The sequence below is a fragment of the Dermochelys coriacea genome, chromosome 13 (genome assembly GCF_009764565.3).
Source record: "Dermochelys coriacea isolate rDerCor1 chromosome 13, rDerCor1.pri.v4, whole genome shotgun sequence".
In the NCBI taxonomy this organism is placed as follows: Eukaryota; Metazoa; Chordata; order Testudines; family Dermochelyidae; genus Dermochelys; species Dermochelys coriacea.
In genome coordinates, this window is record NC_050080.1 from 6,464,889 (window position 1) to 6,491,893 (window position 27,005).

General features: G+C 43.8%; 1 protein-coding gene across 2 annotated transcripts in view; it reads right to left on the reverse strand.

Annotated features, from left to right (window-relative positions):
- The window catches only part of LOC119841938 (DEP domain-containing mTOR-interacting protein-like), a 38,846-nt gene extending 13,536 nt beyond the window's left edge, over positions 1–25,310 (reverse strand). For both annotated transcript variants that reach the window (XM_038369771.2, XM_038369770.2), the window contains exons 1-3: positions 25,161–25,310; positions 10,031–10,209; positions 2,768–2,891 (exon numbers count right to left, since the gene is read on the reverse strand). In XM_038369771.2, the coding sequence (XP_038225699.1) occupies positions 2,768–2,891; positions 10,031–10,209; positions 25,161–25,246 (389 nt within the window). In that variant the 5' untranslated portion in view covers positions 25,247–25,310. The remainder of the gene's footprint in view (positions 1–2,767; positions 2,892–10,030; positions 10,210–25,160) is intronic.
- Positions 25,311–27,005: the final 1,695 nt, after the last annotated feature.

A 27,005-nucleotide genomic window follows, 5' to 3' on the forward strand; every position in this document is an offset into this window, starting at 1 on the left:
CACCTCCCTGAGAGGCGATAGCTAGGTTGATGGAAGAATTCTCCGTCCACCTCATGCTGTCTACACCGGAGGTTAGATTGGCTTAACTACACCACTCAGGGGTGTGGATTTTTCTAGCACAGACCAGGATTTATGCTATTTTGTTTAGCAAAAAGCACAACAACAGAAGTATAGCCTTAATCTGCTAATTTCTGACAGATTAAAGTCAGAACATGGGTCCAACAGAGGGCAGACAGCACATGCTGAGTTCTGCACAAGTTTGCCCAATGGTGGGCTCCCACTTCAGCTGCAGTTTGAGATTCTGATTGCTAGGTGCTTAGCCGCAATACAGCATTAAGATGGGCGAGTGCTTGAAACAACGAGGTACAGAAGTAATTTAGCCCTGGCCAGGGGCACCAGAACAGAGGGATCCAGGGGGTCCATGGCCCTTCCACTTTTTCTGGCCATAAGTATGAGTGACAAGGGGAGAAGGGGGTGGAGAGGAGTGAGCGGGATCTTGGGAGGGAAGAGGCAGCACGGGAGTGGCACCTCGAGTAAGGGACAGCATGAGGGGGGGCTTTTGGGGGGGCGGTGCCACAGTTCAGGTGCCTGTGCCCCCCCCTCCCCACACACACATTTAAAGGGTGCTTCCGCCAATCCTGGGCCTGGCCTACACTTAAGAACTAGATCAGTCTAGCTACATTGCTCAGTGTCCTGAGCACCAGAATTAGGGCCACCTACTCCCTGGTGTAAAAGTGGCAAGTTTGATGGGAAAATTCTTCCATCAACCTAGCTGCAGCCCCTTGGGGAGAGGAATTCACTACATCCATGGAAGCGGTTTTTCCATCGATGCAGGAAGCATCTAGCTGAGGGTGCTACAGCAGCATAGTTGCAGTGCCGCCCTGCATCGCTGTAGCATTGTCGTACCCTTTGTGGTTGAAACAAGTTTAAACCCAGCACTGGATCTGATTCTAGGGAGAGCCCATTTCCGAGATTTAGAACTAGAGGGGGTTGAAAAAAAAAAAAAAAAACCCGAAAAGCAAAAGAAAACAAAAACAAACAAACCCCAGTCATTGAAATAGAATTGGTGTCAGTTGTGATTTTTTTTTTTAATGACAAAAATAAGATCTGATTTTTTCTCCCCTGCCTCCAAATTTGCCATTGGAAAAGGAGGGGTGTGGTGAAACCAAGAAGCTAGAAAGGCTGGGGGAGGCGGGTTTCAAAATCCAAAAACCTTATGGTTGTTTTGTAAAATGCAAAAAAAAAAAAAACAAAACCACACACACACACGGAAATTTGGAAAAATGTTAAAATTTTTCAAAGTTTTCCAAGACAAACTACTAACATTTTTCAATCTGCTTTACCAAGAAGCCAAGGAATGCTTCACAGGATGGGGGATGCCAGCAACAGCATCCAAGTCCAGTGCAGGAAGGATGGTGAGGATTCCTGCTGGCATAAGAGGCTTGTGTTTCCCTCAGAGGAAAATAACTAGTTTGAGGAGATTATACAAAACTTCTGGAATTTAGCTCCTCAATTCCAACCCAAGCCTGTCCAGGGTTTCATTTCAGGCAGAATAGTTAGCCTGCATATAGCTTTTTATACTTTTTGAAGCACTGTAAAAGCATTGATCATACAAGACAGCCCCTGCAAGGTCGGTATTTTCCATTCCCATTTAACAGATGGGAGAAAAATAAAATTAAGATTAAGTGACTTGCTTAAGGTCAGCATGAAGGAGTAGTAGGCTCAACCGCTGGAACGTCAGGTTCCCGGCCCTGTGCTGGGACCCCTAGAACATATTGGATAACTGATAATAATGGAGAGAAGGGGGAGGGCTGTGGTTAAGACATGTGAGATTTGGGATCAGTTCCTAGCTTTGCCAGACTCCCTGTGTGGTCCCCCTGTTGGTAGATTGGCTGGGCCATCCGGTTTGAACAGCCCAGAAACACCCATCCCCTTTTAATCATTCCTACCTTACCAGAGCTCTGCTTCCCCAGACCCACAAAAGAGGCAGCAACGCTGATCAGCTACTTGTGTTCTGCCTTTCAGTACTATTAAGAGGCTTACTGGAAAGTAGAGATTCTCCAGCCCATTTCCCCAGTCAGACTCAGAGAAGAAGCTGTTTTTTGACCTGGGGGAGTAATTAGCGAAACCTCCACACATAGAGAGAACCCATCTTTGCGTGTGTGTGCTTCTGTGTCTCCCTCTTCCCCACCCCCTCAATGAAAGGAAGCTGTCCATGGAATCTAAGCTACTTGTCGGAGCACCCACATTACCAGAGTATCTTAGAATCTCACAATCTTTAATGCAATTATTCTCACAACACCCCTGTGAGGCAGGACAGTGCTGTTATCCCCTTGTACAGGAGGGAAATGATGCATAGAGAGTCTACTGATTTGACCAAGGTCACCCAAGAAGTCTGTGGCAAAGCAGGACCTCAAACCCAGACCACCCAAATCCTAGGCTAGCACTTCAACCATAGTGAACCATATTCATTAGCAATGGCTTGAAGTCGAGAAGTCCAGATCTGGATCTGGATGTGAACTCTCCCACCCCCCTCCCCCCGCCCCCAAAGTGGCAAAGAGTTCTGATCCTGCATTCCAATTCACAGCCATCTCTGCACGCTGCTTTGCTGCAGTGAGAAAGGCAGCAAGGAGTCAGAGCTGGAGATACCAATTGATACTATGGAGCAAGAGAAACTTTGGCAATGGTTCAGATTCCTGACTCTGGAGCTGCAAAGGCAGCCAGCAGCCTGCACGGTGATAGACCTTTCAGGGAAGGACTCACGTACGTCTCATAAAGGCTCTGCCCCCTCATGAACACCTTTACATCCTTGTTGAGAGGGAAGGTCCCGTCGTCCTTGCGGAAACGGTACAGCAACTTGGCGTCCTTGTAGTCTGAGTGTTCATCACAAACTGGAAAGAAAAATCAAAGCAGATGACATCAGGACTGCAGGCTTAAACACTACCCCATAATGCAAACTCCGGCCTGAGCACAAAGACAGTTTTCAGTCATTTAGGAGTTACAGGCAGTATACCGTGGCCCAGGCTCCAGACCTCCAACTCTATGATTACTATAATGAGCTGTATAGAAACCATTCCTGCATGCACTAGGGCAGATGGCATTCAAACACCAAACAGGGTCCCATGCACAATAGCTGCACACCCATGTTTGGGGCAGGCAGCCAGTCACATGCACAGAACTTTGCATGAAGGAACTGGAGTAAGTTTTGGTCCTTAATAGCTACATTTAGAGCTCTCATTAGACGACTGAATGGAAAAGGAAGACTTTTTTTTCCAAGTCTAAATGTTGCAGTTCACCTATAAGCTTAAAAAAACCCTCTCCTAGTCTGGTGGGTTAAAAAGCCCCTGCCACGTTTAGCAAGCTTGGAGAGGGTGGGGGTGCGGGGAGATGTAGTAGCCAAAAACTCATTAAATTGCCTAAGAATATTTACATTCCTTTTCCCCTATTCCAGAAGCTTTGATATCTAAATGCAACTATAAAAGAGATTTTTCCACACAATCAATCTGCATCCACTCTGCCTGATTCATTCACATGGCAATCCATCAGGTCTGACATCAGATCTTTAAAGTTAAGTGCATGCATCTATAGCCACCTAATTTAAGGGCCTACACCTCATCTGCATGCACACCTTGGATATTTGTGCATTCCTCATTTGTATATGCCCTCTGGTAGGTGTGTGCAGATATGTGAGACAATATGGTCACAGAGACAGACCACTGTTCTAAGGACCTGGAAGAACTGAGCTCAGCTCTCCAGCTGACTTACTGTTTGAACTTGAATAAGTCACAGCGCCTCTCTTCCTCAATTTCCCCTACCTATAAAATAGGGATAATACTCATTTAGGGAAAGTGCTTTGAGACCCATGGTGAGCTTGCACTAAGTGGTAAGTAGAGCAAGTCAAAAGTTTGGGAGTGGTTGTTTGTGTCAAAAAGGTTTTTCCCTGTTGTAAAAAAAGTTTTGTTTCAGTGCGAAGGAACAACCTATTAATAAAAAAAACCAAGAAACACAAAAACATCCCACCCCACCATAAAGAGGAAGATTTTTTCCCTATTGAATTGTGGGGGGTGGGCAGGACAGGAAGAATCAATCAGAGATTTTAAAAAGTTGCCTTTTGAAGTTTCATATAAAAAATGCCACAGAAAGTTTAGAGTAAAAAACAAAATGTTCATTTCTTCAGGAATGTTTCGTAGAACTATGCCTGCCTTTACTTGACTGGCTCTAATGCTAAGTATTATGGTAAGACTTAAAAAAACATGCTCCCTGAATTGCCTTCATGGTGACAAACTGCAATGCTACAAACACAAGATGCGTCAGGCAGGAGGTGGTCTATCCAAGCACACAGCTGTTTGAGAGATTAAGGGGGTTTTGCCCATTTTTTGACTAGCGGTATTGATGGTTCCCATGGTGTAACAATCAGTTCCATGGGAAGGAGAGGGATAAATGGAAGTTAATATGCTCAGAGTCTTACAGGCTTGAGCCCATGGAAAGAAGACACACTTTTGCAGCTTAAAGGCCTGGCGGATAATATCCAATTTCCAATTCTGGGCCCAGTGTATGCTATAGTACCTAGTTAGATCATATCTCACAAGTAAGCAATAGCCCAGGCAATGCATTTCATGGTATTATTCTTGACCCTCTCGAGGATGTTGGGACTCGCTGAGGGAAAGGGGAATGGATTTTAACTAGCCAGATTCCTGGCAGTTCTCTCCACATGGAGGTGAGCAGAGAGCCCTCTTACTAGAGGGTTAAGAAAAAGAAATGATCACAAATCAGGAAATAAAAAAGTCAGCCTCATGCATTAAACAGGTGATTAACAGAAACGTGGAAGGATGACGTCTTTGGTGACCAAAAGCTTCGCTCCTGCCCAGCGTTCCAAAGGCTTTAATCAAATAATGGGTTTCTTTGAAACTGTCAACCTGGTGGTGAAAAAAAAAAAGTAGCTAGCAAGATGGCAAATAATCAGATTTAAGTGTTAATGGTTAACCCTGGACTAATTGCTGCTACTTTATGCTGCTGTGATAAAGCGCAGCAAGAGAGGGTATTTTTATTCATGGCAGCCTAACATACAAGGCGTTCATCTCTCACCAGGCAGCCAATGACAACAGATCGACTGTTTGCATTGCAGTGGTCAAAAGAGGGGTTGAAGTCAACAAAAGCTGCACCTGCCTTCCACCTCCTCAGCTTTGATAAGGAGAGCATAAATGCAAACTCCAGTGTTACCACAGCTCCTGTTGTTAAGAGCTTAGAAGCAGGTTTTCAGCTCCTGTTTAGGCACCTAAATGAAGTGGGCAGATTCTTCATCAGAGCGCAGTAGCGCCCACTGAGAACAATGACATATTATCCCATCTCCCTTCCCCCGCTAATATCGAGAGTGATGGATGAAGGCTCTTCTTGAAAATCTGGCCCCTAAAATCTGGATTTTCAGCCTTCATTTTGTACTCTCCCCCATTTGGATCTGCCCCATCACTCCAGATCTCATAGGGTAAGAAACTCTTCTTAACAAGTCTGAAAGACTAAGTTAATATGGGGACTGCCCCAATCATTGGTCTGTCCAGCATTTAGCACAACGGGTTTGCCACTTTGCACTAGGTGCCCAGGTGTTACAAGCAACAGCTATTTAAATTCACCTTTGATTGTCATTTCTGTAAATAATCTACATTTCCATCCTGAAGGGCCCAAAAGGTGTTAGCTATAGTCACAAAATCACTAACATGCAGCTACTTCTGGGGCAGAGCTGGACAAGAACACAGGACAGGTACATTTTCCCACAGACATTAACTACACCCACTCTACCTGTGCATACACATAGTATACAGCACCCTCAACACCCTCAGCACCCCACAAACATGTTCTCTCTTGATGGTTTGGAGGGAAATTTGGGGTTTTGGCGACAGGATTTTCCCCAAAAAGAAACGTGCTTCCTTTCCATAGAAGATTTTGTTTTTTCACTGAAAGATTTTCTCTGAAAACATAAAACGTTGACGACAACAAATGGGGCACATTTTTGTTTTTTTGGCATTTCATCTAAAACTTTCTGTGGGGAAAAATATACCAGACTAACCCTCAACTTACAGACATATTTTTGCAATTTTTCAGCCAGAGGAAATCTGCATGGTCATTTTACAACCCTCCTTCCAAAACTGGAGGTTAAAATTCTGCAGGCCTGAAAGAGAGAGTGGTGTCCATTGTTCAGAGGGTGGATGCTCACCTCTAGGTGGGGTGTGCAGAAGGAACAAATAGTGTCCCATGAATAAGGTCTCGCATAGTCAGCCCAGAAATATGCCACAAGACACAGAGAGAGAGAGAGAGATTTGGTGCCTTTTGCTTCTGAGAAGAACCAAGAAAGGTGAGCAAACACAAGCTGGAGAGAGTCACCACTTCTACAAGCCTCAGAAAAAGCTGAGTGTGAAGTGAAGACTTGAGGAAGAAGGGTACTTGGGAGAGTGTTCGGGCCAAACTAGCCATCACCTCCACAGCAAGACGAGAAAACACTGAATTCTTTGGAGGACACACTGGACATGGCTCTTAAAAATCATCTTTTTAGACTCCTTCCCCTCCTTGTGGCCTATAACCAGACTAGAGAGGCAGGATGCTTGGAGAAAGAATCAGGCAATCCATCGCCTCATGTACTCTCTGCCCCACAGACCCTGGAGTTCCCCTCACCTCAGCCCAAGGCTTTGCTTGTACACACTGTCCCAGACTGCAGGAAGAAGGCACCCTAGGAGTCTGTGTTTATTTTGGTTTCAGCCAGCGTCAGGCTCTGCGTGACATACACAAGCCAGTCTTGTGTAGCTCCTGCAGGGGAAACAGGCCTGAAGTGTATTCTGCCAAACCGTCGGCTAAAAGCTGAACATTCAGGCTCATTCAGCACAAGTCGCTTTTGCTCCTCCCCTGACCATTTGCTCTCCGTTGCAGATTTTGCCTTTGTTAAGTGTAAGGCAGAGCGTGCGCATCACGCAACAAGTTCACTCGGCTGGTCAATTACAGAGGCTGTTTCCATTCCCTCAAGTGCCCTACGGTTATATGGCTTGGGTCCATGCATTGGACACTAAGGGCAGATGTTACTTCCTGCAAAGTTAAGCAGCAGTGCAGAAACACTTCAATGAAGGCAAGAGATCTGGCAGCAAAACCTACATTCCATGTGCTATTAAAGAGAGAGGACTACTCATTTAAATAAGTGCAGAGAAAGTAGTTTGAGTCTCTCCGTAAAGATGGTTCTAGCATCAAGTATGAGGACCTCAGATGCCCCAAAGCTTGGGTCTGATTCAATTATGGGGTTTTGGCTTGGCCCATTATAAAAACCAGCAAATATCTGAAAAATGTGGATGCTTATTCCATACCCAGTCACAAGGGTGAGTATAACTAGGGTTTGGCTTTAAGACCAATGGACGTGGTAGATTCTCTGCACTTGGATTCTACCAGTCATGACCGAGGGTCTGGATGACACTCTCCAGTTCAACCACCAGTTGTTGGGCGTGATGCATGAATCAATGGGTGAAATTCTGCATTATGCAAAAGGACTGAATGGGCCCTTCTGGCTTTTTGTTGTTCCAGGGAGGGAGAGAGCAGGTTCACTTTTATTCGCTGCTAAAAAATAAACTGAGCTGTCTTGCTCATCTCCTCGTCCCCTTTCCTCCCCTCGCAAACCAAGTTGATTGCATTCCTTTCTCTAGTCTAAATGGAGCTGCCATTTTCACTGGCAGGATGAGGTTGGGGACAGAGCTCGTAGGTAATCCTGCAATGGGAGCACATGCAGACACCGCTTTGCCAGAGGTGCTGTAGCTTTAGTTTTGGGAAGCCGGGTGCAGTTTGTTATTAACCCTCATGCGATTTTATCACCAGGAAGAGGATTTTTAGTTTCTTGATAACATCCTGGGAGTTTTTGATTGTGTGTTAAACAGCTAGATGTTTTTAATCCAGAGGATTGTCTCCCACCAGATCACCAAAGCAGGAACATCAGTGCCTTGGGATCTGGTTCCAAACATCCCCAAGTTTCAGGGAAGTGGGGTTAATCTGATGTGGGATTTTGGCCCAGGCTCATCTCTAGTAAAGTCAAAGTTAAATGTGAGTAAGCAAGTGCCAACAAACATCTTTCATGCCCATGCACCAAGAGTGAAATCCAGCCCCATGTGAAGAGCCAGCCCAGGGACTGTTTATGCACCATGCAAGTCTGACCACAAGCCCTCAGACAGGTTTTAAGAAGTGCATCTGTCTTGTACTGATCCTCTATGCAGGGCTGAGTTTCACCCTAAACAAATCTCTTGCCTGCCCCTCAGTCAACACAAGCAACAAACAGCCTCACCCTAGCTGCCGAGTATGAAGTATGTGGCTGAGTGAACAGTGCACTGGCCTGGGACTCAGGATACCTGCGTTCTATTCCCAACTCTGATGCTGGGTGACCTTGGGCACATCTCTTCCCTTTGTGCCTTAGTTTCCCCATCTGTAAAATAAGGATAGTGATTCTGACCTCCTTTGTAAACTGTGTCAGGATTGACTGATATAAAGCACTACATAAAAGCTAGCTGTTATTACTACAGTTACAACCTAGCGGTTGCCAGAAGAGTTCTCAAACTATTTCCTTCACCAGGGAAGACAAGGATTTGTCTAAGAACCATCTGAAAACAAGTCTCCAGCCCCCAGTGGTCTAGAGCAGTGCTACTCAAAGTGGTGGTCCGCGGACCAGTGCCGGTCCACGAGCCATGGGCTGCCGGTCTGCGTGCACATTGGAAAAAAAAATGCCGGTCCCCCACATCAGATAGCTTGAGAAGCACTGGTCTAGAGCATGGCAGGACCAGTCCAGTTCTCTCAAAAAGAAAGGGAAATAAATCTGTTAACACCAACCAGGTTAACTGTGCTAGAATGTAGATAGCAATAGCCATGTTTAAACATGAGAGAATATACAAAAAAGATTCTATAACTCCCAGCACTGGACCCTAAGAAGTTAGACCCTAATCCTGCAAGCATTTATGCAACTGGGGCTTTAATTCTAATCTCTGCCACCAAGAATTAAAGTATTATTATTATTATTATTATTATTATGCCCATTTTTCAGATGGAGATACAGAGACAGAGATTTAACCAAAGAAGGAATAGAGAAAGTCAGCATCAGAGCGACGAATTCCTCTCTCTTGCTCCAATACTCCTGGACCATGCCTTTCCCAGGTATCTAACAACATGACCCAGGCCAGTGTTTGTATAAAAATAAGGCACAGCGGTTGCAAGTTAAAAAAAAAAATTAAGAGCCAGAATAGTAGGAGCCATTGGTCAGGACTTGTTAGGAGCTGGGTGCCAAGTGAGTCTCTACTCTGAGTTGGGTTCAAAGACAGGCCTTGAAAAGGGCACTGTATATTTTTCATTTCCAAGGGAGGCTTTCCTGCATGTTTGCGTTGGCCCTTGGGATGCCACAATCCGATCACAGTGTAGCGCTCGCTGGCATGCAAGCTGCACTACCACTGTCCCCACCCTAGAGATGAGCTGGAATGTCAAGGGACACTAGGCTGGTGCAGTAAAAATTAATTTTACTACATTTTTTTAATTTCTTCTATCACGCAGTTTCAGCCATTTGAGTGTTTGCGTAATACAACCATGTTGCAGGGATTCAATTCCATAAAAATCTACACCACAATATTTCGGCAGCTGCTGAACAGCAGAGTGGTGTTCAGGACAAGGTAACTGAGCTAGAACCAGTTGTATTATTGTTCCACCTTTTCCCATGAGACACGCCTCTGAGGATTATTTCATTCATGTGCAGCCACAGCCTCTCTTCTAGAGTGGCTGAAGTGCAAGAGACTGGGAGCATAGTGCAACCTGAGAAGTAGTGCAATTAAACAGGAGTCTAGTTCTGCACATCTAAAACTCCAGGGGATCATTCCATTGGCTTCAGCTGAAGTACTCGCATGAGAAAGGGTTGCAGAAGTGGAACCTAAATAAGTAAGTCGGTCTGATAAGTGGGAACAGACAGGGAAATGACTAGTCCAGACACTGAATTTTCTCTCTTCAGCAAGTTAAAGGGAAACTAGAATTTACAAACCATGATGGATGATATAATGGTCCATTAGCTTCTGCATTAGGCGGATACCCGTCTCTCGGTCTGGTGCTTCCTTGTGGTCAATCAGCCAGTCTGTAAGCTCCTTTGCAACAAAGCAGTTGGGGTACGTTCGAAGGTGGTGGCGCCTGTCCTTAATGAGCTTTCCATCATGAAGTCGAAGCCTAGGATGAGAGAACACTATGAAGTGTATGTGTGTAATTTCAGAGACATTTTAGATTACATGCCAGTGATGGATTTGCCACCATGGGCTTGGAGATTATGGTAGTTTAGACAAGAATCTGGATGCTTAACCACACCTCTTTGAATTGCAAGATTCTGTTAGTTCTCATAAGGTTTCTGTCTTGTGAGTTTGCTTTACCTTCCATTGCTAGTCCTGACCAGAACACGGTGGGAAAAGTAAAGTGAAAGTTGGGACCCTCAAAAATCCATTCACCCTGGATTTGGTTTGAACTAGATCTTATTTTGCCTAAAATCAGCTGATCTTTCCTGAATACTTCACAGTAAACAAATATGCTCGTAGGTATGCAATGTAAGAGGAGACATTACCAGATGCTATTTTTTTCCAGTCTTAAAATATGGGGGAATGATTTCATTGGTGACAGACCATAACTGCTCCAAAACTTAGAGGCTGATTATTCCCCACCACCATCACACATTCTGCATTGTTAACTTTTACCATCATCCACACTAGTCGTAGTCCTGAACAGCATTCTGGGGGTTATTTTAACATTATTTAGAAAATACACAGTGGCTGAGTGAGGTTTGTGAAGAAAGGCAAGAAGAAAACTATCACTCCTGCTTGCCCCAGTCTGTAGTTACCTCTCCGTATCACCAGCAGGAAAGCAAGTCCTAGAGGTCAGCGATAGTATTCAGCACTAATAATCAAACAGTAGTAGGTCACATTGGGTTGGGATGGGAATGTCAATCAGCAACACTTGGTTTTGCTATATGTATTAGACAAGGATGAATACAAGGCAGATCACTTCAGGCAGTTATGAATTCCTACACAAAAAACTTAAACAGCACACATTTACCAGTGTGTCCAGTCTGGAATGAATGTCTGATATGCATGGGATACCAATATTAGAAAGCTAGATTCTGTATGATATACTTCCATCAACAAAGAGTCTGGTCTAAAAAAATTAAAAGAAAATAATAAATATCTTTTAGAACTGACAATGTCCAATCTACTCTGGTTTAGATAGTCGGGGCGGGGGGAAATACAACTGGGACATATATAACTCCTGGGGCCCATTTCTGCAAAAGCTCAACATCACAATGAGTTTGTTACTTCAGTGAAAATATTTGTGAGAGTAAGGGTTACTGATATGATTAAGGCTTTGAATTTTGTAATGACCTTCACAGCTGAACAGGGTCACCAATCAAACAGATATTCTCTTCAAGCCAAAACCAAGTGGAAAGGACAAAACCAAAGGTATCAAACTTGGCAAGCGTGCTACCTCAGTCATTACTGTTTTCAAAAGGTTAACACTGGAAAATGTACAGGGCATGAATCCTACCCGAACAGGAGCCGTCTGATAATATCTGTTTAACACCAAGATGTTTATAGTTTCAAAACATTCATCATAAGACGCTGTTGCCCAGGGCCACTATATTCTGCAAGGACATTAATCACAGAGCATTTCTTTGTTTAATGCCTTCAGGTGGGGTTTTCCCCTGCCTACAACAGAACTTTACATCAATTCTATTAGGTGGCCTATGGATCATTTTCTGTGCAAGACAATGCTTTGTCTAACAAATTGTAAGAAGCATGCAAACAATTCCCACACCACCACATACTATGCCCTGGAACCTCCCAGATCCATACAGTATTTATGTTCAAGGATTATGGGAACAATAGAACCTCAAAAGTCTGCAGATTGTGAATTACTGGACAAAGGCGGGTTTAATAATTGATGACTGCAGTTAAGACTGCCAATTAAGAATGAGAATGGAGATCTGTCTGCCCTCTTGACATTTTGCATATTAACGGACTGAAAATGCTGCTGTGCAAGCACAATGATCTGCATATGCTGGCCCAACAGTGGGATTTGTGAATTTAACAAGCGTGAATGCACGTAAGTTGTGATGCTCTTCAGGTACCTGCATTCAATAATTTGGCCCATAGTTATCAGAGGGGAGGTATGGTAAAAATCTAGTTCTGTGTCTGTGCCACATCTGACAGCTGCTCATGTAGCTCAGCAAAAACTAGTGTTAAGATCAACACGGTCAGAAAATTGAAGTTTAGTGAAACTCTGAGACTCGAGAGCTTTCCAGGGTTGCTCCTCTCATTAGCTACTCCTCCCTGCCTTTGGACTTTCTTGTCAGCCTCTCCAGTTTTCTCCACCTCATGAGGGGCCCCATCCACAGCGAATGCAACGGGTGCTGGTTTGAGTGTTAGGTACTTTCCAATGCCACCACCAATAACTTGCCCATCTGCATCCTCCCCGCAAAATAAAGCCTCAGTCTGAATCCCAAAAGCTCTGACCCGATGCCACCAAATTCAACATGAAAACAGGAGTCTTTATGTAAGGCAAACCTGGACTTCAGCAGCATCTGGGACCCACAGCTGTCTAAGACGCACAACTGGATCAGCAAAGGCACCAGTAAAAAAGCGACGTTGCAAGAAGGGAGCCTGGCTGTGCTGAGAGGATGTGTGTTCCATTTGAGGAACAAGGAAAGCTTTGAGGTGGTTCTTTTTCCAAACTGGTTTGCTCAGCCTTACATTAGAAGCATCCCCAGAGTTAGTATTGCTATATGAGGGCATAAGCACAATTTCAGCCCACAAACCCTGCATTTTTAAAAAAATTCTGTGAGCATGCATAGGGCCCACTAGCACACCACAGAGAGGAAAGGAAAGCAGTCCAGTAACCCAAGGAATTTCCCAATCAAGAAGTTCGGGTAGAGTTCATACCTGTATTTTATGGAGTGATATCCTGCTTTCCAATGACCAGCCAACAAAGACCAAACCCGTATGTCTTTGTTTAGCTTTTTATTCTGTTTTCACTTGGAAGTTTTGTCCAAGTAGGAAGATAGCAAACATTTTAAGTCCCAACTTTTTGGAATTAATTGAGAAACTTAACAGTAACAAGTCACCGGGACCAGAAGGCATTCACCCAAGAGTTCTGAAAGAACTCAAATGTGAAATTTTGGAATTATTAACTATGGTTTGTAACCTGTCCTTTAAATCAGCTACTGTACCCAATGCCTGGAAGATAGCTAATGTAACGCCAATATTTAAGACAGGCTCTAGAAGTGATCCTGGCAATTCTAACGTCAGTACCGGGCAAATTAGTTGAAACAATAGTAAAGAATAAAATTGTCGGACACATAGAAGAACATAAATTGTTGCACAAAAGTCAACATGGTTTCTGTAAAGGAAGATCATGTCTTACTAATCTATTAAAGTTCTTTGAGGGGCTCAACAAACATGTGGACAAGGGGGATCCAGTGGACATAGTGTACTTGGATTTCCAGAAAGTCTTTGACAAGTTCCCTCACCAAAGGCTCTTATGTAAATTAAGTTGTCATGGGATAAGAGGGAAGATCCTTTCATGGACTGAGAACTGGTTAAAAGATAGGGAACAAAGGGTAGGAATAAATGGTAAATTTTCAGAATGGAGAGGGGTAACTAGTGGTGTTCCCCAAGGGTCAGTTCTAGGACCAATCCTATTCAACTTATTTATAAATGATCTGGAGAAAGGGATAAACAGTGAGGTGGCAAAGTTTGCAGATGTTGCTAAACTGCTCAAGATAGTTAAGAACAAAGCAGACTGTGAAGAACTTCGAAAAGATCTCACAAAACTAAGTGATTGGGCAACAAAATGGCAAATGAATTTTAATGTGGATAAATGTAAAGTAATGCACATTGGAAAAAATAACTCCAACTATACATACAATATGATGGGGGCTAATTTAGCTACAACTAATCAGGAGAAAGATCTTGGAGTCATCGTGAATAGTTCTCTGAAGACGTCCACGCAGTGTGCAGCGGCAGTCAAAAAAGCAAACGGGATGTTAGGAATCATTAAAAAAGGGATAGAGAATAAGACTGAGAATATCTTATTGCCCTTATATAGAACTATGGTACGTCCACATCGTGAATACTGTGTACAGATGTGGTCCCCTCATCTCAAAAAAGATATACTGGCATTAGAAAAGGTTCAGAAAAGGGCAACTAAAATGATTAGGGGGTTGGAATGGGTCCCATATGAGGAGAGATTAAAGAGGCTAGGACTTTTCAGTTTGGAAAAGAGGAGACTAAGGGGGGATATGATAGAGATCATAGATCATAGATAAAATCATATCATATTATCATAGATAAAATCATGAGTGGTGCGGAGAAAGTGAATAAGGAAAAGTTATTTACTTTTTCCCATAATATAAGAACTAGGGGCCACCAAATGAAATTAATGAGTAGCAGGCTTAAAACAAATAAAAGGAAGTTCTTCTTCACTCAGCGCACAATCAACCTGTGGAACTCCTTGCCTGAGGAGGTTGTGAAGGCTAGGACTATAACAGGGTTTAAAAGAGAACTGGATAAATTCATGGAGGTTAAGTCCATTAATGACTATTAGCCAGGATGGGTAAGGAATGGTGTCCCTAGCCTCTGTTTGTCAGAGGGTTGAGATGGAGGACAGGAGAGAGACCACTTGATCATTACCTGTTAGGATCACTCCCTCTGGGGCACCTGGCATTGGCCACTGTCGGTAGACAGGATACTGGGCTGGATGGACCTTTGGTCTGACCCAGTATGGCCATTCTTACGTTTTTATTTTCTCTCACGAGAATAATCTGCCATGCAACATTGAAAATTGCCTTTTATTTTAGGGTTTTGGAGGGATCGGGGGGAAGCATCCTGTCAAAATGCTATCAGCATTGGGCTGCATTGGATGCCAGTTTTAAAGTCCCCCTGCCCAGCCCACCCACTCCATAAAGAGGTAGACAGACATGCCACAAAATGTTATCTCCTTAGTACACAACAAGAGAACTACTACTTTATAGGAATGTTTCTTATAGATAAGAGTTAAACCAAGAATACTCTATTGTTATCATGACTCTGAAGAAGTCTGTAAAACTCTTACATGTTGCCTTGGGTATGAAAATATGTAGAACCCAAAGCCACACAAGGATGAGTCCTAACTGAAATTAGTTGGAAAAATACAATTCAGATGTTGTTTCTGGTTTTGCAGTATTCATGTTTCACTTTTTAGAATTCTACAAAAACTGTTATACAAATATTGTTTAAAACAATCCCCCCCGGTTTCTGGTAAATAAAACATTTGAACAATGGTTTATATAAGAGATATTAAATTTAGATCAAACAAATTGAAGAGTTAGCAGTGTTACAATTTTTAAAGCATTTTTGACTAAGTAATTTGGTTCAAAAATTTTGACCAGCTCTAACTAAAACCCCAGAAGTGAACACTCCCAAACTTTGGGGGAATTCAGCATTGAGTCTGAACATTGAGCCTCAGACCCATCTCTCATGTATAATGACTAAGGGTCTAACTATGCTGTACTGTATGGAGCTCTGAAACAGTGATGACCTATGCTTTCAGTGTGTTGTACCTTTTAATTTCTAGCAAGTCCACCATACTGCTCTCAGAATTACTGCAGCATTTAAGAGAAGACAAACAACATGCTCTCATGTACACATTACTTTTGTTCTTTTTGTTGTTTTCCTTAGTCTAAAAAGGAAATTATACACATTTTGTTCTTTTTGTATGAAAAGAGTAACACTGAGAATATACCAACAGGCCCTTTGAAGAAATCATTTGACACGTACACAAAGAGTAAGTATATTATCTTGAGAAAAGCAAATCTAGCTGAAACTGAGATTGACTTATAATTATCTTGCTTCCAGATAAAGATTGCTAAATAAGGGTGTGTAATATGACATTTAGACTTTTTCTTCTACATGCCAAAAACCATTCGTGTTATGCCAAAAAAACAAACAAAAGCCCCCAGAATAATAGAAGGAGAAACTGGGCTGCTAGAACACAAGAGTCAACAGTTATGAAACACTTTCCTTTTTGGCCGTTGCTGCCTGTGCATTTGTTTTGGATGGGTTGGTTGGGCAATCATGCTGTTTCTTTGTCAAGGTCACTAGAAAGACATCATTATTCATGCCCTGTGACCTTGTTCAAAGCAAATCCACAGCACTTTAAGGCAGGGGTGGGGGACCTCAAGCGTTCTGTAGGTTTATTCACTGGCATTTTTGTTTTGTTTAACATACAAGAGCTCACTAAACTATGGTAATTGTTTAAACACAAAACAGATAATCCACTGTCATAGGTTTGAGGTTCAGACAGTTCTCAATTATCCTCTCCTGATAAGAGAGGCTCCAACATTTGAATCCAGCTTTCCTTTGATGCTGGTTTTCTTTCAGTACTCTTAATTTTTCACCCCTTTTAATGAATTTAGTGCTCAAAGGTTTCAGACTGACAGAACAATACCACAATAATGCAATTGGATTGGTAAGTGGGACTCCATGCAGGCACAGGAGTCCATGCCTGAAGATCTGATAGCAGGATCAGAGCCCTAGAGAGAAGTCCTCCATCCACAGATTCAGTATGGGCAGTGGCAGTTCCAGCTTCTCCACACTCTTCGAATAGTGCCCCTCTCAGTTAGAGTGGCTCAGAAAACACTAAATATAATCTGTGAACATTTTTGAAAGAAATGAACATTTCTCAGTTCTTTTGCTCAAGATTTGCATAGAAACTCTCAAGTTTTGTTAAAAAAAGATTTGAAGGTTTTTCGTTTTTTCATAGAAAACCTGGAAAAAGTTTGAACAAAAACATTTTCCATAAAAGTTCTCAACTTAAAGAAAGGTCATTTATTGAGAAGAAAATAAAAGTTGTTGAACCATAAATTGTAACTAGCTCTATTCAAAGAATGTCTGGAGAAAACATGTATAATGTAGTATTTCATCTTCATGTCCATATAGCTCAAGACTGACTAGTGATTTAGATAAACCTCAATATTTTGGTGCCCAACTTGAAAGGACCTGATTTTCAGAAAGTCAGGCCCCTAACAGTGTTTCCAGGTGGGCTCCTCAAAAATTGAGGCATCTAAATATCACCAGTTGCTTTTGAAGATGTTGGCCATCATCTGAACCTACCGATAACTACTAAACAACTATAACCTTTATCACTTGGTTTCTGGGGAGACTGTCCTCTAGGAATTGGAATAATACTTCTCAACTTATTTAAAATAACCTACTGTACAACTCTAATGAAACTGAAATCTGTATTGATTCCTTAAATAACTCCAAAAATGTTACAAACATGATAGTTTCTCTCCTTCCAAATTTATTCTTTAACCCTATATTTTACATGCTACACCAAAAATTTTTTGCAGTTCTTGCATTGGGTCACTTCCAGTCCCAGTGAGAGATTAATAATGCCAGACTACACTGAGTTGAGCACCTTCTTGTTTGCAGGGGGAAATGGTATTCACCTGGTCTTGCAGCTGAATCATAGGCTTTGTCTTCAGTATTAAAAAAAAAAGGGGGGGGGCATATTTTACCTCCACATGTCACTTCTGACCTTGAAATGTCAGAACTTTATGTGGCGACAAGGCACTCGTAAATCTTACTTTGATGTAGCTAGTCAAGGTTAACCCTGTACCACTCACCCAGTGTTTACATTGACTAGATACATGGAGCTAAAGACTACTTGTCTTGTCTCCACTAGGGTTTTACATTCAGATAACTATCTTGTGTTAGTTCTCTCAGTAAAAATACCCTTTGTTTTTGCAGTAAAACATAGCCTTAATATAAACTGAACTACTAGAATACCTTATGTTTACATAGTATCTTCCATCCAAAAAGGCTTCACAGACCATAGGCCAAGTTCTGACCTTGGCTGTTGGAGTGAGGCTCCCATGACACAGTCAATCTTTCAAAGCAGAGTGCCCAGTCACAGGGGACTGGTATAAATGCTCTGTTGTTCTCATTCTCAGCTTACAACGATATCTTATATTGAACTAGAGAGAAATCCTCTTCTAAGAGGATCGATCTGGTCAACTCCCCTGTTTATCATTACTTTCAGAGGAGAACAACGTGTGGATCCACAAACCAGTGAACCTCCCCAAGTCAGACTCCGGCATAGAAGCAAAGTCTCTATTTTAGAGCAAAAGATTGGCATTTGCAATGCTTAGGAAAACTCCAGAGTGGGTCACTCGTGTGGTCATTAGCTCTTGTTCACTCTCCCACAGCAATTAGCACATGAAATTGCAAGCCCATTAGCAAGAATTTTTAATGAATCTGTAAACTCATGGGTTGTACCGTATGATTGGAGAATTGTTAACATCGTTCCTATTTTTAAGAAAGGAAAAAAAAGTGATCCGGATAACTACAGGCCTGTTAGTTTGACATCTGTAGTATGCAAGGTCTTGGATAAAATTTTGAAGGAGAAAGCAGTTAAGGACATTGAGGTCATTGGTAAATGGGTCAAAATACAACACGGTTTTACAGAAGGTAGATCATGCCAAACCAACCTGATCTCCTTTTTTGAGAAAGTAACAGATTTTTTAGACAAAGGAAACACAGTGGATCTAATTTACCTAGATTTCAATAAGGTGTTTGATACCATGCCACATGGGAAATTATTAGTTAAATTTGGAAAAGATGGGGATCAATATGAAAATTGAAAGGTGGATAAGGAATTGGTTAACAGGGAGACTACAGCAGGTCCTACTGAAAGGTGAACGGTCAGGCTGGAGGGAGGTTACCAGCGGAGTTCCTCAGGGATCAGTTTTGGGACCAATCTTTTTATTACTGACCTCGGCACAAAAAGTGGGAGTGTGCTAATAAAGTTTGCAGATGATAAAAAGCTGGGAGGCATTGCCAATTTAGAGCGAGACCGGGATATCATACAGGAAGATTTGGATGACCTTGTAAACTGGAGTAATAGTAATAGGATGAAATTTAATAGTGAGAAGTGTAAGGTCATGCATTTAGGGATTACTAACAAGAATTTGAGTTATAAGCTGGGGATGCATCAATTAGAAGTAACGGAGGAGGAGAAGGACCTTGGAGTATTGGTTGATCACAGGATGACTATGAGCCGCCAGTGTGATGTGGCCATGAAAAAAGCTAATGCAATCTTGGGATACCTCTCCTGATGCATTTCCAGTAGAGATAAAGAGGTTTGAGTACCGTTATACAAGGCACTGGTGAGACCTCACCTGGAATACTGTGTGTAGTTCTGGTCTCCCATGTTTAAGAAGGATGAATTCAAACTGGAACAGGTACAGAGAAGGGCTACTAGGATGATCTGAGGAATGGAAAACCTGTCTTATGAAAGGAGACTCAAGGAGCTTGGCTTGTTTAGCCTAACTAAAAGAAGGTTATGGGGAGATATGATTGCTCTCTATAAATATATCAGAGAGATAAATACCGGAGAGGGAGAGGAATTATTTAAGCTCAGTACCAACGCAGACACAAGAACAAATGGATATAAACTGGCCATGGGGAAGTTTAGACTTGAAATTAGATGAAGGTTCCTAACCATCAGAGGAGTGAAGTTTTGGAATAGCCTTCCAAGGAAGCAGTGGGGGCAAATGACCTATCTGGCTTTAAGATTAAACTCAATAAGTTTATGGAGGAGATGATATGATGGGATAACATGATTTTGGCAATTAATTGATCTTTAAATATTCATGGTAAATAGGCCCAATGGCCTGTGATGGGATGTTAGATGGGGTGGGATCTGAGTTACTTCAGAAAATTCTTTCCTGGGTATCTGGCTGGTGAATGTTGCCCATATGCTCAGGGTTTAGCTGATCACCATGTTTGGGGTCGGGAAGGAATTTTCCTCCAGGGCAGATTGGAAGAGACCCTGGAGGTTTTTCGCCTTCCTCTGTAGCATGGGGCACAGGACACTTGCTGGTGGATTCTCTGCTCCTTGAAGTCTTTAAACCATGATTGAGGACCTCAATAGCTCAGACATAGGTGAGAGGTTTTTCACAGGAATGGGTGGGTGAGATTCTGTGGCTTGCATTGTGCAGGAGGTCAGACTAGATGATCATAATGGTTCCCTCTGACCTTAATATCTATGAAAAAAATTAAAGGCAGAAAAGTGGCCATGAATAAAAGGGACAAGATTCTTTTGCAAAGTGATTTCCTTTCCAGTCCAGTCCTTCTAGTCAAATACCCTCACATGCTCAGTAGAAGGGGAGGGCAGCCACAGCCACGCATATGTAAACTGGCTTCTTGAGATACAGCTTTGAGCCATGAAGCTGAATAATCCCTGCGAGCAGGGATCAACAAAAACAAATTGTGCTGTATTCCCAGTTAGTGTGGGCATGCGTACATTCTTGAGGGGAGGGGAGAGGGTTACATAATTGGACCAGCCAGGTTAGCTCTGCTCAAGTGACACCAAGTTTTTTTTTCCCCCTCCTACTTTTAATTTAGGCATGGGAGACTGAGGGCTGAGTTTCAAGAAGAAATCCAGGCAAGATCAGGCCTGCTTTGCAGTCGTAAACTTTCTGTAGTGAGGAAAGCCCAACACTCTGATTTTCAAGGCCGGACGGGACCGTTATGATCATCTAGGTCAGGGATCGGCAACCTTTTGCACGCAGCCCGTCAGAGAAATCTGCTGATGGGCTGGGACGGTTTGTTTACCTTCAGCGTCCGCAGGTTCAGCCAATCGCAGCTCCCACTGGCCGCGGTTCGCCGCTCCCGGACAATGGGGCTGTGGGAAGCGGCAGCCAGCACATCCCTCGGCCCGCACCAGTTCCCACATAAGTTTTGCTGACATAAGTGGTAGTGTAGACATGGTTAATTGGCCTCTTCTATATATTACCCCATAAGCTGATTTTTGCTCTCAGATATATACACGCAATGCCCAATACGTGAATGGAATTTTGCATGCACATATAGAAAGGAAGAATGAGAAAAGACCCAAGGGATGAAAAATAAACACACCTTTGTACAATGTGCTGCTGAGATACTAATCAGAGATAGAACTTCACTTAGTCAAGAAGAAGGAGATCACTAAGAACTGCCAACTAAGTACCAGGAACGCATCGGAAGGGGACCACACCACTCTGACTGCCTCCTTCTGCAGGTCTGAGGGCCACTCCACTTTTTGTGCCTTGCTCCACAGCACAGGGGAGCACAGGATTCCAGAGGTCTAGAAAAAAACAGGAGTCCTGGTGGAGTTTGTTTATATATCTCTCAAGCAGCTATTTCTGGCTGGGAAAGCTGTTTTAACACCAAATAGGCTCATCTCAACAGCCAATCCAAACTGAGAGCAATTGTGAGCTGGTCAGAAGCCAAACAACCCTGCAGGTAGAGCAAAGATTTGCACAGCCAAACCCAGAACTAGGGCAGGGGCATTTGGAGGCAAGGGAGCGGGGGAGTGTGTATAAAAATAGAATAGGACTGATGAATCTTATTTAGTTATCAAGGTTCACAGAAGAAAAAAACATCAGCCAGTCAGAACCCAGCTCATTCTTAAAAGTACAGTAGTCTCTTCCACCACTTATGGAGGAGTCACTGGGGTTCAGTGGGAGAGCAGAATACAGAGCTCTGATCCAGTTCCCTCTGCTATGGCCTCAGGCAAGTAACTCAGTCTTTCTGCCTCAGTTTCCCCATCTATAGCCACCTACCTGACAGTGTTGAAAGGATAAGTGACTTGTAATAAAAAGAGTGCTACACACATGCCAAGTTTAGAACTCATGGTTGGCCCCTGGGTGCAAAATGCTAAGCCAGATTCACATACCTCAGCACTGGGCACTTTGATTTTGCTCACTTCTTGTCTCAACTGGACAATTACAGACTAGCTGCTGGCAGGATGCAGGGAGTAAGAAAAAAAGGGGGGGGGGAGAGTCAGCTGATCCACAGTGGAGTCTCCCTCTCCCTCCTCACCCCAGGAGAAGGACTCTTCACTCACCAGTCATACACACTCTTGCTCACGCTCCCCCCTCCTGTCCCCTTCTTTTCTGCCGTGCTGCGCAAAGCAGGGAAGCAGCCAGCCAGGGTTCTCAATGAGAGGGAAGGAGAAAAAAAAAGTAGTTTCTGAATTCTTTAAGAGCATCCCAAAAACAAGACTGCAGCAGAAAGAGTATTAGCCCCTGATTGTGTACAACACCTGCAGCACCTTCCCTTCCACCAATACAAGCACTGAGCGAGCTTTAGAATCTTGTTATCTGCAGTCAGTTCCATTTGTCTATAGACGTAATAGGATAGAGTAAATCTGATAGGTCAGAACTGCTGAACTGTATTAAATCCATCTGCTGTTATCCAGGCAACAAGAAACTCAAGCCTGTTGCAAAGAGCAGGTCAAAGGTGCAACGAAGCCTAGTCTTCAATGCTCCCCAGCTGGGAGCAGGGCTCACCTTCTCTGACCTGATGTAATGTTTGCATGCCAAACAGCAGGTGAAAACGTTGCCTAGTTTAAACTAATCTCTCTCAACTCCTCTACCTGTCTCATTCCCTTTCACTCTTACACCAGAGCCTGGTGGCTTTGTTTCATACATGCTCCATCCCACAGCTCTCCAGCCAATTCCTCTCATGCACTATTCCCCTCACAGAAACAGCCACCATTGATCACGCTAACCTCACACACACCAAGCCAACCCAGACAAATCCTGTTCAGGATGACCTGATGTTGCAATAAGCACACCCTAAAGAGCTCCATGGGACCCACTCACAACAGCAAAGCACTAGATTTCTTGGCATCCTTTCTATTCTAAAGGCTCGTTCCCTGAGCACATTCAGGCTGTCAACAGAGAACGAGCTTATCGAGCAAAGAGTGGTACAAGATGGGTGGCTTGATGGTACGGATTGTCACACATTTGGCCCAAGTTCTCTTCCTTGCTGCTAAGAGCTAGAAAGATCTGATGGACCATTTAGCATAATAGAGTAGGAACTCTGTTCATGGGAGGTTAGTCGCAAGCTGCAGTAAATCCATGGTCCATATCATGAACATTCCTGTAGAGGACTCGGATGCCACCAGGCTGAATTCCCAGGGTAAATTAGATACTGATCCTGCAAGTAGATCCAGGCAGCTGCCCCCTTTTACCTGCACAGATATGGTTGCAAGTTTTATGCCCATAATGATGGTTTTAGTCCATTCCTGAATATTTGAGGCCAATGTTTTTGACCCTCAAGTGGCACAGGGCATGGTGCTTGGTTAAAACATACCATTACTTGGGATGTTTACAACAAGGCTGGGCAAAGCACTAGAAAAATAGCCTGTCGAGAACAATCCTGCACTGCCCAGGGGATGGGCCATTCCTTAAAAGATCACATTTCTTGTGGTGAGTAATTGAAATGATGCAATTCAGTAAGAAGTCCAGCTGCTGCTTTGCTTCTCACTACAGCAGACCTGGGTTCAGTTTCCAAGACTTGGTCCCTCACCACTTGGGCTCAAAGTATTGCAAAAACAGCAAGCTTTGGCTTAGGGAGGGAAGGGGCCATAAACAGCAATTCTTCCAGCTACAGGGAGACCTTGGCAACTCCCAGGGCTAAGAAGGTGGTATCTAGTGACCAGGCAAGGTGAGGTGTGTGGGACGTACAACAACCAGGAGAAATTATTGACCCTCATTGTCTTTCTTCATATACTTTGACCGCAAGCTCTTTGGGGCACGTGCTGTCTTTTTTTGTTTGTTTGTTTTTTTGTTACTAAGGGTCTAGTGCCTGGTACAATGGACCCTGATGCCATGCTGGGCATTGTAGGCTCTTAGCATAATACAAATAAACAACAAGGATAAGGCTGACACTCTAAGGACCCACTGGAGTAGGGTGCTTTCCTTCCTGACCCAACTCACAGATCCTAAAATTAGCTAGTGACATGAGTTCTGGATGCTTCACGTTGCTTAAGGACAGCAAGTTCTCTATTCTCTGCCCAAATAAAAATCATGGAGCTTAATAAACAGCCTGTGCTCCTGGAGGGAGAGAAATGAGCAGGAATTTTTCCATTTAAAAACAAACAAAACAAGTGCCTGTAAAGTGATTATCCCCTTCATTTGCAGGCAGGGAAGGAAAGCATTGGCTCATTCCTAAAGAGTTTTATCAGATACATTTAAGAAGATATAACAATAAATAACCCTGCATGGGATTGAATGTGGTGTCAGAATTGGGGCAGGTCGACAGAGTGGGTAAAGCTACTGAGGAGCCTATGCTGATGTTTTGAAGACCACACAGACCAGCAAGGGGTTCTGCCACTCCCTGCCCTGTAACCATGAGGAACTTTGTGCTCTGCAGCTATGGCTCAGATCCCTAACACCACAAGCAGAAGGTCTCACCCTGGCTCTCACCAGCCCAGTTACTCTTTGCAGGGTGACACCTGCACCCTGTTTTCAGAAGAGACTTGGGCACTTTGCCACCTAAATTGCTTTTGGAAATGGAACTTTGGGTAAAATTTTCAAAAGTGCCACTCTCAAAACTCGCTAAAACTCTTCCGGCCCAGATCAGAGATGCAGCAACTAAAATGATCAGCTAGAAACACGTACAGAAGACCAGAGACCTTGTGTTAGCAGCTCAATGTCACAGCTCAGACTCCAAGGTTGACAAGGTGTCCTTCTCTCCAAGGAGTATTGAGGAAAACAAGGGCTAATATTTGAAAAGCAAACGACGACTAAACAATGAAGAGGAAGCTGAAGTCTACTTCCTTCCCAGGTGCCCATGTGCCAGGAACTGGTTGTTTTATTTAATGAGGGAAGTTTTTCCCTTCACTTAGGAAGTTTGGGAGCAGAGCACAATAACAGCCCATGCTAAAAATCCAGCGGTGATTACTAAAAAGAAACTGATTTTTCTAAGAGACAAGTCAGGAAATACCTCAGAAGAGACCGATTTTGATCACTTGGAAATCCCAGAAGGAAGAAAAGCTCTGCACAGAAATAGTACTTTGAACCCACAAGAGCTGGGGGGGTATGCTAGACAGTTTGTAGCCACAAGCCCACTAATAGCTCTTTTAGCCTCTTATTTCAGCTTCTTTCTATCCTTGATTCTCTCTTCTCCCTCCCAACCCCCCTACAAACTCCATTTGCTGCCTGAGTAATAATTACAACCACTCATTTACATAGGCACATCAGGCCAGAGTTGAGCAGAGGGTGACAGCAAAAGCTCCCCCCACCCCCAGGTCCGAGCTTCCCGTACCTCAGCTGCTCTCCTGCAATCATCACCTCTGCCCTGTGATGTCTCTCGGTTGCTTTACTCTTCAGGCTGTTGCTAATATTCTCCATCCTGGCTCAGGCACACACCAGAGGTAGTAAGAGCTTAGCGGTGCTTGGCGTGCGAGCATGTGTGTGCAAACAGCTGTCTCCCAGCTCCAGAGGACCATTCAGGGAGCTCTTTGACAGCTACAGCTGACGTCCCATTTACTTTCCTGCCTTTCTGTTTACAGTATGTGTGACTGCCAGAGTCAACTGATTAGCACTGCCCAGCTCCGCTCCTCTTAGCAGAGCTAAAGCACCTGATACAGGCCGTTTGCAGCGTCTCTGGACAAAGATGGGAGATAGGAAATCCAGGAGCAGTCCAGGGGCTGTTTCCAAAGGATGATTTCCTCCCCTCTCCCCCTTGACCATGCTCAATCCTGGCTGTGTAACAGGTAGGTGCAGGTACTTAATGTTTTTCTCCTGGAGCATGTCATTTAGAGGTGGAGCCTGCTTCAATCTGATCCTTACTTTGGGTTCCTCCCTTTCTCCCTGCAAACTGCCTTGGGATGAAAGAACCCTTGTGTTCTACCTGGGGAAAGCTGGCTGGCTGCTCCAAGAGGCTCAGAGCCCTAGCACTGTTGCTGCCCTTGGCCTGCAGCTGCTTTAATAAATAAACAACTCTAAGGTTGAGGAAGAAGGTGTGGTTTTAAATAGGCTGTGGAGTGCGTCTCTCCCCTGAAAACAGGGGGAAACTGCTCATTAAGGAGCTGGAACAAGCTGAGCAAAATCAGAGGTGGGCCCTGCACAAGGGTAATTCACCGGGTTACGCAGTTTAGGGTTAGTGACAACAGCAACTAAACACCTTGTGATAGATAGAGGGTCTCCTTTGACCTGGTCTTCCCTCTCCCATCAGGGTTCGTGTCCAGGAGGAGCAGAGACTCGGGGTGGAGTCATCCACCTGCAGTCTTCCAGAGAAGCAGTTCCTGAAAGCCACTGGGACCTGTGTTCCCTAAGCACTGCACAGGAGTGGTGGAAGGCCCTTATCTACACACACAGGCTTCCCCTACCAGAACAAGCCCTACAGTCCCAGGGACTTGGCACCATGCAGTGGGTACTTTGTGCCCAGCATACACACCATGACAAATAGAGGCCCCTGCCTGAGAATTAAAAAGGAATGCAAACTCTAATAACTCCAGATGCCAGCCAGGCCTTTGCACTCTGCCGCCGGCAGGGGATGAAGTCAGTTGACTCTCACGTGAAATACTGAAGCTGCTTTCCCAAGGCTTAGTGGGGCAGAGCCTGGAGCTGTTTTTAACACACACAGGCAAGCCACGCAAACAGGACAGGGAAAGATCTGCCTGAAAGGGTGTCCCTTGACTCGGAAACAAGGTGTGTTCTTACCTCATGATAGCTTGCCTTGGTAACTAGTGCGAGGTATAATCCTAGTGAAGACAAGGCAGAGTGTAGTTTTCATATGTCTGAGGTGGAGGCAAAGACTCCAAGGGCAGTCTAGGGTTTACCACAACCTGCTCACTCATGTTAAACCTACAACAGCCTGTGATTTTACCTCACATTTGTTACCACACATGACCTAAGATGAGGTAAGAACACCCCCTTTTTTCCTACTGAAGACGAGGCTGAAGGTGCTCTGAGCATGTCTACACTGCAGTCACAGGGTGCGATTGAAGTTTGAGTAGACATACCCGAGCTAGCTTTAATCTAGGTCCAGCCATGGAACAATGAAACCGTGGCAGCGTGCACTTCGGCATGAGCTAGCCCTGCTGAAACACTGCTCTGGGACCTGAACTAGCTAGATTCAAATTGCTTCAGGTAAGTCTACCTGAGC